Consider the following 13177-nt stretch of genomic DNA (forward strand, 5'->3'; position numbering starts at 1 on the left):
CTGTTCGCGGTGCCAGTCAAAAGCTTGAGTACGCGCAGGCCTGCGATGAACTGGGCAGAAGAGCAAAAGCAAAGCGACGGACACTTTGGCCGTGCGCCCAAAGTGTCTTAGTAGGTGTTCTCTTTTGCAGATTTTTCGTTATTTACGCCACATTGAACGATCACACATTAAAGCCGTCACACACGGCGATATTGGACCTGTCATCAAGCAAAAGAGTAAATACAATGGCTAGTGAAACCAAACGTTTTTTTCCATCGCGGTGGCTGACAGCGAAATGTAATTACGTTAGGATTAAAAATGTCAAATCTGAGCTCAAACGGCTTTGGTTAATCAGCAGCGTCCCCCCCGCCAAGTAGTAAAGGTGGCCCTTTGTAGCGGAGAGAAGTTGCGCGGCAGATGCCGGTTTGCCTGGCAGGGGAAGACAGGATGTAAATGTAATGCTGAAAATGGGGGGAAAAAAAAAAAGATGGAAAGTAATTTAGGGCCCTGCTACAGTACATGAGGCCTGGGTGACATTTCATCAGGAGCCCATTAGAATTCTTGTCACTCCAGCACGAAGGCCCGTCTCAGATGATCATCGATGGAGAGTTATGTTTCTGTTTTTACGCCCCCCGCCCACGTACATACGCACCCCGCACGCACACGCGCACTTCTTGGCTTGTTTGTGGTTAATTAAATTTCCGCCGCGTCGAATCGGCTGAAAGACGAGCGGGGCCGCGTGAGCGGGGATAAACGGTGAGCGGCGTAACCGGGGCTGGGTGAGGGAATTAAACTGCGGACGCAGATGAAAGGCATCGTTCCGGGCGTGTGGCAGCACGGCCGGGCGCAGGTGAGGATGAGAAAGATCCTTCGTAGGTCTGGTGACATTGAGAAATGCGACAAAGTCATTCTAAAGTCCCGTCGTGAGAGTACGTGCGGAACGGTTCGTTAACAAAAAGAACACGATTTGGTCGTAAAACACTGGGGTCACCGGGTGGCATAGCGGTCGGGGCCAACACCTTGCATTCGAACGACGTGGCTTCAAATCCCTGCTTCTCATACGGTAAGAAATACAAAGCTGTGTAGGTACTGAAATAACTAAGTAAAAGCCAATACTGCAATTCACTTTGGGGAAAAGCATCATACAAGGAAATATATAAAGTGCAGGGTTTTGGCTGTAGGAAGTTCTGCTCCCGGTGGCTCACGGTGATGAATTCTGGCTGTTTATTCTGGAGTACAGGTTATAAAGAGCAGCGGACCAGCGCGTGGGATGTGAGACACCACGCTCGGTTCGGCACGAGCCGGTCTTCCCCGTTCAGCTGCTGAGATGCTGAGACGGGAGGCTCGTGGCGTCACACCGCGCCGAGTTTTAAGTTTATGTTAAGTAATGCGAGTGACACGCGCTTAACTGGGAGCTGCTGACGGTGGTCTTCGATACGGATGAGGCGCAGTGGAAAGATAAAGAGCCCTCGGTACCTCCTGCTGCCGCTCCGCATCCCACGCCTCGCAAACACGGGAAGCTCACGTGGCACAAAACGCGCTTATAGAATAAGCAAGTTTCCCGGGATGGTAAATAAATAGACCGGACCGTTGCCTTTTCGGGAACTTTATTTCAACTCCAGCAACTTTGGTGACTTTGGAAACGTCCCCATCTACTTCAGGGTGTATGTGAGGTGCGCGTTTTCAGCTGTGTCTATTACGGTAAACCGAGAGAAGACATGGCTGATTTCTTTAATTGCTCCCCCAGTAATGAACCCATTTTAGTTATTGTCGTGATTGCTAGTTCCCGCCAGAGCCGATCCATTAGACGGTCCCAGCTGTGTTTATACTCCCGGCTGACTTTGAGCGCGTGCTCATCCTGACAAGTCCTTCTCAATGAATGATGTGAAAGTCAGAACTGCGATAATGTGAGTAATCCCTCTGCCCTGCCCTCCGCAGCTGACCTTATGGCCACGCCCCCGGACCTCACCTCAGCGGCTGCCATGTACCGTGGTCCCGTCTACGCTCTGCACGACGTGTCGGACAAGATTCCCATGACCAATTCGCCGCTCTTGGACCCTCTGCCCAACCTGAAGATCAAGGTGTACAACTCATCCGGTCTGGTGACACCGCAGGAGGAGCTTGCTGACCTCAGCTCAAAGCTCTCGCCCAAGGTCACGCACACCCTGCTGGACAACGAAACCATGAACCTGCGCAACCAAAGCCTGGCAAGGGGCCGGGACCCTTCCTGCACTGCCTGCGGATCCTTCAACTCACTGGGCGGGCACCTCATCGTGCCCAATTCGGGTGGGTGTGCGGAGCACCGTGTTGACCGGAAACAGCCGGATCCGTAGGCGTCGTTGCAGTTGGAACCATCTCCTTGCAACTGAAGGACTTAGGTTTAAAACTCCACTCCTGCTGTAGTGCCCTTGAGCAAGGTCCTCTCCCTGAACCGATCGGTAAAAACTACTCGGCTGCATTAACAACTCTGTGTTGCTTAGTCTACAAACCTAATGTGGCAAATTGCCTTGGACAAAGGCATAATAATGCTGCTAAATAATGGTAGGGACAGCTGGTAGCGTAGTGGTTCGAGCTACTGCCTTTGAATCCAAAGGTCGCAAATTCAGTCCTGACCTCTGGCTGTAGTACCCTTGAGCAAGGTACTTACTCTAAATTGCTCCAGTAAAAATGACCCAGCTGTATAAATAGGTGAATAATTGTAACCATAACACTGTAAGTTACCTTGAAAAAAAAGCATCAGCTAAATGAATAAATATAATGGTTAATAATACAGTATATTTTCAACAAGTGCAGTCACGTTATTATTTATTCATTTAGCTCACACTTTTCTCCAAAGAAACTTCCACTGTTTGTATACTCAGCTGCTGAATAGTGACCTATCCATTTATTCAGATGGGTAATTTTTACTGGCGGAATTCAGGGTAACTACCATGATCAAGAGTACTGCGGCAGGGCAGGGTGTGGGATTCAAACTAGAGTCCTTTTAGCAGAAGGTGACGGTTCTAACCTCTATGCAGTCCACCCAGGTACACGATATACTTTTCTGGATTAAACGCGGTAGTTTTTACGCAGCCACCGGTTCATGCACTTGGACGGCAAAGCAGTTTTTAGTGCCTTATTCAGGAGCGCCAAACTCATTCGCATCTCAGGACTGACGCATTATTGCCCTCGGTCCTGGCTACATCGTGGCACCAATTGTGTCTTGTGTGCGGCGTTGAGCCTTTTCCCTCTTTGCACGGTGTCCGTTTGATCTCTTCTGCCTTAATGGAGAATCTGTGCTGACAGTTCCCAGTATTGGGTGCAGGTACAGGCATCAACTCCATCTGCAGCGACGTGAAGTTAGAGCTTGTTTAAACCTGCCGCTGTGCTAATGAACTCCGCTAAAAGCGCCAGCAGCAGCCTGGATGGGGTGTCAGAAATAACAGCCTGCCGCATAAATCCTCATCACAGGAAACTCACCTAATGCGATAAATAAAAGCGCTTAAATCAATCGGCGCATGTTAAGTAATGCAGCGGATAGGAAAGATGGTGAAGGTCAGCGGTCCATTCATTTTAACAGATGGAGAAAAAGACGATGATGTGAAAATTGATCTAGCACTGTTCGTTGTGGATATGGGCAGCAGAAATGTCACACTCCGTCAGCAAGTTAAACACGCGCACGGCTCACAACATCGCGGTCAATAGTGATCGCACCCCTGTTAAATTCCCAGCATGCTCCAGCAGGGCCTTCTGCGCAATCGGCAGGGAGCGTAGAGGTGATCTCAATGAGATCTGGCAGGTTTACACTCCAGCTCCTCACAAAGGTTTTTTTTTGATGAAATCACCCCCCTCTTGAAGGAAGCGAATCAGCCCCACCCCCGCAGGAGGTCTCGTCAATAAACCGGGGACGAGATTTTTAACAGTTCTACGAGGATTGAGCGCGGCCCGTTTTGATTTGTGCCATCGACCTTTGTTCGCTGGTGGGTGAAAGGGTGCTGCTGCCTCTCACGGCTCCGCTCTTCATCGGGCACCCGGAGCTTTCGTATCCGTCGTCACCGACTGGGCCCGGGAATTACTCTTAATTCGGAATCGCCCTGGGTCTTCAACACATATCGGGCGATGAGTTCAATAACGATTGCCCGCACTCTCCCCGTGTCTCCCGCACTGCCACGGGTTGGCGTGTCACCGTAAATCACAGTTAGAGCCCCGCGAAAAAAGGCACTCTCTACAAGACCGAGAAGATGAGGAGTCATGCTCAGCTCATCCCTGCCCCTAAAGAGTCCATTTCACGTGGACTCATTATGAACCGGCGCCAGGATTTCCATTTGTATGTATGCACATTGCGGTCTAATGCCTCAGTAGAGCACAGAACTGCAATCTCCTGGGCCATCGTGGGATACATCTGCCATAAAAGAGTGGTTCTGGACTTTGTGGCCTTTTACAACCCTCCTGCATGGATTATCAGAGCTGCGTGATGGGATTGAGGAAGTGGCTAAATGTCAGCCTAGCAACAGACTTATCGTATGAGATCAGCATCTCAATGCTTCCCCTTTCAGTCAAACACGCCGCTCTCCTCGCACCTCCAACTAAGTATGAGAAAATGTTGAACGCCTTGTTGATATGGAAGGTCTCCATGTGTGGAAATGGATTTTGTGCCTCTGGTCACCTTGTGAAAGTTTAGTATAAAATGAAGTCAGAGGTGGTTACGGGGGAGAATATCAACTCCACCGTATTAGTTAATCGTCCTCTTTTCATTTTTCTCTCTCCGAACAAATCTGCCGTCATCTCCTGCGAGGGCGGAGATTATGTTGCATTTGAACAGGCTTTTAATTGTTGAGTTACTTGCGTGTGTTGGTGGGGGAATAGATGGCAGGGACAGGTGTGGTCAGAGAGCTTGAACTAGGAGCTCGGGAGCACAGGCAACTAGTAGCCTGGAAGTGATGGAAGCCAATCCGGGAAGTGGTGCGAACAGACCGCATGGCTGTGCGATACGGACCGGCCGGGCCACGGCGGTTAGAAGGCTGCTCTTAGACGACGTAGATTTGAGGAAGGTACTTGAGTAGCTTCAACGAGTATCCAGATGCAGAAATGGATCGAGTGGACATAAGGGTATAAACCACGCGAATCTCTCACGTTACGAAAATCTTATGTGGAATTATACCATAAGAAAAGCAGTCATAAAAATCACGCACGCTCGTCATTTTGACGTGCATCGACAGCATCGCTCCATCTCTGTAAAGCATGTGCGCAGCTGTATCCGCGCGTGGTTTGAGCGGGGTGCGTTCCGCACGGCGCGGGACACCTCTGTTGACGTCTCCGGTCACTAGCTCGCGGTTCCAGGTCGTCGTCTCTGATGTCGGCATGTTGCTCCCGGTGTCGGCGTGTCGTCTTCAGTGTCGGCGCGCCGTCTCGGGTATCCGCGTAATGATCCGGTGTCAGCTTGACATTTGCAGTGGCGTGTCTGATGTCTGCATGCTGTCTCCGGTGTCAGTGTAGCCTCTTGAGAAAGTCGCCATGTTGTCGTCCGTGTCAACATGCAGTCTTCGAAGTCAAGCTGTCGAGTACGATCTCGCCATGGCGTCTCGCGTATCGGCACGTCGTTTCCAGAGTCAACGTATTGCGTCCACTTGCACCGTCTCCGATATCAAGATGGCGTCTCCAGAGACAGTGCATCGTTTCCAGAGTCAGCCCGTTGTTTGCTAACATTATAAAGCATCATTACCCAAGTGGGCGCGGTGGTGCAGTGGGTTGGACCGGGTCCTGCTCTCTAGTGGGTCTGGGGTTCGAGTCCCGCTTGGGGTGCCTTGCGACGGAACGGTGTCCCGTCCTGGGTGTGTCCCTTCCTCCCTGTGTTGCCGGGAAGGCTCCGGTTCCCCGCGACCCTGTATGGGACGAGCGGTTCAGAAAATGTTTGTGTGTATTACCCAAGTGAGCATATTGTCTCCTAAGTGTGTTTTTTCTTTCCAACAGGTGTGAGCTTGCTGGTGCCAGCAGGAGCCATCCCTCAGGGTCGAGTGTATGAGATGTATGTGACGGTCCACAGGAAGGACAATATGAGGTACGGTTCTGTTCCACAATGCCGCAATGCCGCAGCTTTGCCATCCACATCAGAGGGATTTTGTGTCGCTCAGGGAACACAAGCCCCACCCACTAAAGCATCCCCATTGGTTCCACTCCTCATGGGCTTGGCTGCGATTGGCTCTGCCCCCACTGCCTCTAAACCTCATTGGCTCTGCTCCAGCTGGCTCCGCCCCTTATTGGCTTTGCCCCCGTATTAGATTGTAGTTCTTCATACGAGACGTGTAACTGCATGTGGTTAGCCACTGTATGTGAACAGCAGCAGCAAAATGTCTTTTAATACTTTTCATAATTAATCATTTAGGGATTTTGTTTGATAATATGCTAAAATTAACTAGTAAATAATAAAAAAACTACAAAATAATGCTCTGTGATCGGTGAGGACGTAAGGGTCGGGGTTATGGTTATGGTTAGGGTCGAGCTATCTCATGAAGGGGTACGTGAAGCTGGCGCCATTTAAACAGATTATTCACCATGGGCTGGGGAACGTGCTGGAAAGTTATACGAGACAAGCCTGCGCAGTCAGATTTGCAGCGTAAGCCACCTGTCTCCTGTCCGCAGCGTAAATCACCTCTCTCCTGTCCTGTCCCAGGCCCCCTGTAGAGGAATCACAGACCATTCTAGGCCCAGTGGTGAGCTGTGGCCCCCCGGGCGCCCTCCTTACTCGTCCCGTCATCATCACCATGCACCACTGTGCTGGAAACCACAGCCAGGACTGGCAGATCCAGCTGAAGAACCGCACGTCGCAGGGCCAGTGGGAGGTGAGGTGTCACTCGGGTCGCCTGGGGTCTTCCGCTGCCCTGCGCTCCTCAAAATACTTTTACAGTATTTTGCACTTTTACAAATTTACACTGCATTTTTACATATGTTGAACGGTAGCCGGATGAGATTTCAGTTGTTAAATCGTTACGAAATAGTCTGAAGCAAGTTCTGTGAAATTAGATCGTCAAGAAATAGAGCAGCATGTTTGTGGGCACGTGTGTGTATGTGTGTGTACATTTTTAGGAACATATCCCATGGGAACAATGAACCTAGAGAAACAGTCCTTCTGGGGATGTTCCGAAAAGGGGGAAAAAAAAAAAACGGATTGATTTAAATAAAAACGGTGCCAAATTCTTTTTATAATCAAATGTCACGTTTCTCCAATGATGGATTTAGGAATAATTTCAAAAATCATCAAAGAGTCAGTGTGACGTTCCCCAAAATTATGTGTAAATAAAATGTGTGTCTGAAAGAGAATGCGTAAGGCAGCGTGCGCGAAACAGAAAATGGGACAAACTTTCATGTACGTGCGAGTGTGTCTGAGCGGGAAAGTGGGGCAGTCTGTCTCGCTGTGTGACTTTTTGTGCCCGGGCGAGTGTTTATTAGAGTGTGTCTACAATAGAGGAAAAAGACGCATTCTTCGGTGTGTCTCTACGTGAAGTTGAGAGTGCGTGTGCAGTCATTAACGGGACGGCCTCATTTCCGATGCGTGTGTGTGTGGCTGAAATAGGATGCGTGCTGCATGTGTGAGAGTGTCAGTAGGAAATGGAACATCTTTTGTGTGTGTGAGTCTAGCACTGAAATGCAGCCCCTCCTTGGCGCCCAAGGTTATGGTGTGAGGGTGACGCTCCGGTAACGGCGACGACAGGGGTGCGATTGCGGCTACAGCAGCGGCTCTAAGATAGGCGCAGCCCAGCCCTCCCCTCCCCTCCCCGCGGCCCTCCCTCTCCACCGGCTGCGGTGTGTGAGCGGCGGTACCGATAAGAGGCGCCACGGACTTCTCGGGGAGGCCGTGGGCAGGAACGGCTCTGCACTCTGCCCTTTATTGTTATCGGTCCCAAACAGCGCGTCTCCTCCCTAATTACTGATGCAGGAGGAGTCCGGAGACTCAGCGTGGGGCTCCCTGACAAAGCGCCGTTTCGCCAGGCCTCGCACTTTCCCACAATGCAGCTGTCCTCTTCGATTGAAAGCGGTCCAGGAAGTCCGGGCTCAGTGGAAACTTTAAATGGCTGCGCACATTTAGATATTTGCCATGTTTGATGTGTAAATGAGACTCCCAAGTCCACGATTCCTGACCCAGTACTTTAAAGATAAAAGGTTTTCTGTTTTTTTAAACTCAATTAAAAAGCGTACCAAACCTGTTTTAATTTTTCCAATGCTTGTAGATATTGACATGCATCTTGTTGCATCCAAAAACTTCTCAAGTGACACAGCATCAAAGGGAGCCCGGATTTGACCCGCATGTTAATCTGCTATTAAGATGCATGTGGCAGCATCCCGGTGGGCGGTGGGCTGTCGCGGCTCTTCCACTCTTTCCCTGCAGAAGTTGGATCCCCGTTTGTCGGGAAGACGACAATAAAACACAAGGAGAGAAAGTGTTTTTTGACCTCCTGTCTAATCTTTTTAACTCTTCATCATAGCAATAATTTTGAATAGTTAGTCATGTTTGAAATTCTGGGTCTTAGATAATGCAGTTGCTTGGTTCATGAAAGAGGTGCACTGAAGCTGCCGGGTGCTTCGGTTTGGATGCTATTACATTCTGTGGCTGGAAAATGTTCATAAGCAAATTCTAGATTGGTCACTCTACACTGGGTTATGTGTAAGTAAAAGGGTGAGTGATTGTAGGGAGTTTAGTGCAGGGGATCTAGGCCTGACTGTAGGTCATCTTAGACGAAGATGTCAACTAAACGCTACTTAATAATCATTGGACGTCGCTTTGGAGAAAAGCTTCTGCTAAATGAATGAATGTAAATGTCATGCAACTGTTCCCAGGACGTGGTGGTGGTGGGAGAGGAGAACTTCACGACGCCCTGCTTCGTCCAGATGGATGAGGAGGCCTGCCACATCCTGACGGAGACGCTGGGGACCTACTGCCTGGCAGGACAGTCTATCAGCAAGGCTGCCACCAAGCGCCTCAAGCTGGCTGTCTTTGGGCCCATCACCAGTACCGCCCTGGAGTACCACATCCGAGTCTACTGCCTGGACGACACGCAGGACGCCCTCAAGGTAGGGGTTCGTTGCCATTTCATCTCCACAGTGGGAGCCTGGTGCTGTACCTGTTAGCAACGTGCTAACCTTAACGCTAACCCTAACCCAAGTGATAAAGTGTCAGCTACACAAAGAAGTGACGCCACTCGGATGACATCCCACATGGGCGTCGTCACAAGGAGACCCGTGACCACGACAAACCCCGCAGATGAGTGAAATGAAAATGGCACCGTAGTAACCGAGTACTACGAAGCTCCGATTCGTTTTAGCTGCTGCGAGCCGCGCTCGTGATACGCGCTGCATTTCTCGCACTTCATTTGGTCAGACACCCTTGGACACAAGTGAGGTTTCTAATAGGGATGAGCAGCCCCGTGCAGCACTCTCATCCAAGCGCAACTGCCAGCGTAAGCACGAAGCCTCTCATTCCGCAGTCCTGGAAATACGCTCACATTCTGCAGAGTCCTCTATCCGCTCAGCTAACAGATGGCGTGAGTGGGGGACGTGTGTTTTCGTGTCCATTTCTCCAGTTAGCGAGTTATTTTCATAGTGGTAGGACACTCCATCCAGCAGCACGCACGCTTTGCGGAGCGCGTTCCGCGCGTACCGAAGTCGAGCAGATCGTTCCTCTGCTCTCAGGCCGCAGTCGATCTCATCTTAAAGTGGCTGGCCCAAGGTTGGTGATGACCGGGCAATGACTGGCTGCCTCATCTCTTCTCATCTGTGCTGACCGTGGAGCCTTTTCAAGCGGGCAGATAGAGCGGCAGCGCTGGCGAGGGCTGCGCTAACGCCCCTGCGCTTTGCCTTTTGCCCTCACGTGGGCGCCCGCAGGAGGTCCTTCAGATGGAGACGCAGATGGGCGGGAAGCTGCTGGACGAACCAAAGACCCTGAACTTCAAGGACAGCACCCACAACCTGCGCCTCTCCATCCACGACATCCCGCACGCGCTCTGGAAGAGCAAGCTGCTCGCCAAGTACCAGGTGCGTGCGGGAGCGGGGAGACGCGGGGGGGTTGTGCGCTGCCACGCCGCCCTTAGGGGAGCAATGAGAAAGGCAGAGAAGATATGTCTTCGACATCCTGCTGCCCCTCCCCTACAGGAGCTGGCCTTCTCGCAGGTGTGGAGCGGCTCCCAGCGCACCCTGCACTGCACCTTCACCCTGGAGCGCTTCAGCACCTCGACGGTGGAGCTCACCTGCAAACTGTGTGTGCGCCAGGTGGAGGGCGAGGGCCAGATCTTCCAGCTCAACACCACCCTGTCCGAGGTGAGCGACACCCCTCCCCCGCCCAGCGCTCCTCTTCGTAACACCTGTCCTATCCGTCTCACCTTCCCCTCGCTCACTGAGTCCTTCCAATTTTGACCGGAGCCCCTGATAAACAGTCCACGTGCGTCTTTCATATTCCAAAACCACTCATTCACTTAGAAGGTCTTGGTTTCTATTTGCTGTCTGAAGTATTCACAGTTTTCCGTGCATCAATTATACATGTTTTTTTAGACTGCAGATTTATACCGCAAAATCAATATGTTTGCTTGGCAAAACTAATTTATTTATTGCAGCATATTGCGTTCTATGAATGAGAAAAGAGAATATTATGCCTCAGTCTGTAAAATTGTCCTCCAGGAATAGAGGAAGGTTGGAGCCTAGAACATAAAATATTTAAGGTGCCATTCAGTAACTTTTGCGTGACGAAAATTACATTTGTTATTTTCTCCAGCAGCAATTAGTCACCTGCCATGGTTTTTCGGTGGAGTACATTCTGGATGTCACCTGTCCATCACACACACATCACATACAGTGTCTCTCTCTTCCCTACGCTCCTCGCCCAAGTTCGGTTTCCTTCTGGCTGGATCAGCTCTGCGGTGACAGGGCGTCGCTGTGCCGTGTCATCGTGGAATTCTTACCCTCTCATCTTATAAACACTTTAGCACCGTACAAAACTGAACACGTAAGTTACGTTGGACAAAAATGTTGGCAGAATCAGTAATAATAAGTGTAATAAGTCTATGAAAGGGTAAACTGTGGTCCAGCGTGACGGACAGATGTGTGGTAGGGTAGAATGTTCGGAGAAACAGCTGGACTGTGCCAGTGAGTGTTAGTACTAAATATAGCCGGTGTGCTGCTGTGAGAGTGAAACTACGCTACTTCAAGGTAAATAAGGTAATTTAACCGCTCAGACATGGTCCCTGCCTTTCGAGCAGCTTGACCGAGGTGCTCCGTCCCGCAACGCGGAGGCAAACTGAGAGGGAGATCAGCTCCCGGGACCCGTGGGAACACAGCAGTGGTTGGGACCACCTGGGGGGGGGGTCTTCACAGCGAGTGCGGAGACGCACTCTTTCCTGACCTCTGACCTCGCACCCTTGACCTGCATTTGGGGCTCGACGACCACCACGAGAAAGCGCTCGTTCGGAGCCGTGAGGAAACGCAAACTCTCTCTGCCCTTTTGTTCCCCGAGGAACCATTTGTTTTTACTTCCCGACTTGATCACGGAGCCACAGGTGGGAGACAGTTACCGCCTCGTATTTGGAAGGTATTATTATTACTATTATTAACGTAGAGGTTTAGTATCCCCTGGCGACACTCCTCGCTCACCTGCGTGTCGCATCAGCACTCTGGTTCTGCCGACATCAGTTATGTGATAGAAACCATGTTTTCCTCCTCTGACCTCCTTGAGTGCTTTCATTTCACTGTGGCTTTTCTCTCATTTTATTTATTTATTCATTTCAGTTCAACTTATGCTTATATAGCATATAGCGCTCTCCTGAGCAGCCCCCACACCCGCGGCCGCATCCCATGAGATCAAGCAGAGAAAAGTACAGGGCGACCGTTAAAGAAATTACGCAGGGAATAGCTGGAAGGCAGCGGGGGTGGGGGTGGGGGTGTGGGGGGGCCCCCCTCCAGAAATGCCTACAGGAGGTAAAGGGGAAACTCCCCTACCCCCCAGATTTAATAACCTTTCAAAGTGTCACTGATTTTATAGCATTTCACACATTTACCCTGTACCCTCATGTTAGAAACATTTCAATTATGAATTTCAAAGATACAGACGTTTCTCTGTTTATTTATTGCTGACAATATTTCCCTTACTTAACCTGTTTTATAAAATTTTCTGTTGCGCGGCAAAAGCAGCCTGTGTTTACCCTACAAGGCCAAAGGTGTAATGATGTGTCCAGTCATTAGTTGGCAGTAAAATTTACTCTACCAGAATCCAACTCACTTTCACAGTGTTCGCAGCTAATATTAATTATTTAAAAATCATGGAGAACATGTGTATTTGTTGAATATGACACATCTACTGTCCTTGCCAGGGACATGAAAATGCCCTTTAAATATTACTAGTGTGTGTGTATGTAACAGAGAGAGAGAGAAAGAGAGAAGCATGTCACACTGAAAGTGCAGTTAGTAATATAGATCACTATCATCAACATTAGCGTTTATATATTTATTTGTCAGGCAGGCGGATGATATTAATTATTTCTTTTTTAATGGGAAGTAGCTGAAATTGCTGTGGTGGCACTTTTTGTTGGGAAAGAGCTGAGTCGTGCTCTCAGCTCCTGGTTTATTATTGGAATCCATTAGGAGAACCATTCGGAGGCCCATCCCTCCCCATGAGAGACGGGAGCGGTGGGGTGGGGGCGCTGGCCGAGAACACGGGGGTTTGTGGTCAGTCCTGTGTCCGATCGTGCGGAAAAGGCCAGTTGCTCTCCTCTTTCGACTTACTGGCACTGGCCTCATCTGGACACAAGTGTAAGCGTGAAGTGTCATTACAGCTAGTACAGGTAGAGTAAGGCTACTGGGGCCTGAGTAAAATGTGAACATCCCACTTGAGGTGGGAGGTCATTTTTTTCTGTACTTTCATCGCTGGTGTCTTTTCCTTCCCGCTTCCCCACACCGACCTGACACTGTACAGAGAGATGACATAAGGACGCGATACGTATTTACAGACATATCCCCCCCCAGGACACGCAGAGTATTGACACATCCTTGATGGACCCCACCAGCAGCATCACCACGCTGGTGGGCCCCAGCGCCTTTCGCATCCCCCTGTCCATCCGGCAGAAGCTGTGTGGCAGCCTGGACGCCCCCCAGACCCGCGGCAACGACTGGAGGATGCTGGCGCACAAGCTGAACCTGGACAGGTGAGCGCGCACCTACGGGACGTAGCGTGTAATGTGCA

At 50.3% G+C, this 13177-nt stretch overlaps 1 protein-coding gene across 3 annotated transcripts in view; it reads left to right on the forward strand.

The window, feature by feature from the left end:
* Positions 1-13177, forward strand: part of unc5ca (unc-5 netrin receptor Ca) — a 142385-nt gene that overhangs the window by 126967 nt on the left and 2241 nt on the right. For 2 of the 3 annotated variants that reach the window (XM_018758355.2, XM_018758356.2), the window contains 7 exons: positions 1918-2265; positions 5929-6016; positions 6629-6797; positions 8791-9024; positions 9835-9984; positions 10102-10266; positions 12961-13139. In XM_018758355.2, the coding sequence (XP_018613871.2) occupies positions 1918-2265; positions 5929-6016; positions 6629-6797; positions 8791-9024; positions 9835-9984; positions 10102-10266; positions 12961-13139 (1333 nt within the window). Of the gene's footprint in view, positions 1-1917; positions 2266-5928; positions 6017-6628; positions 6798-8790; positions 9025-9834; positions 10267-12960; positions 13140-13177 lie in introns of all 3 variants that reach the window. The other variant, XM_029259376.1, reaches the window with a different exon arrangement.

The sequence above is a fragment of the Scleropages formosus genome, chromosome 17, assembly GCF_900964775.1.
Source record: "Scleropages formosus chromosome 17, fSclFor1.1, whole genome shotgun sequence".
In the NCBI taxonomy this organism is placed as follows: Eukaryota; Metazoa; Chordata; class Actinopteri; order Osteoglossiformes; family Osteoglossidae; genus Scleropages; species Scleropages formosus.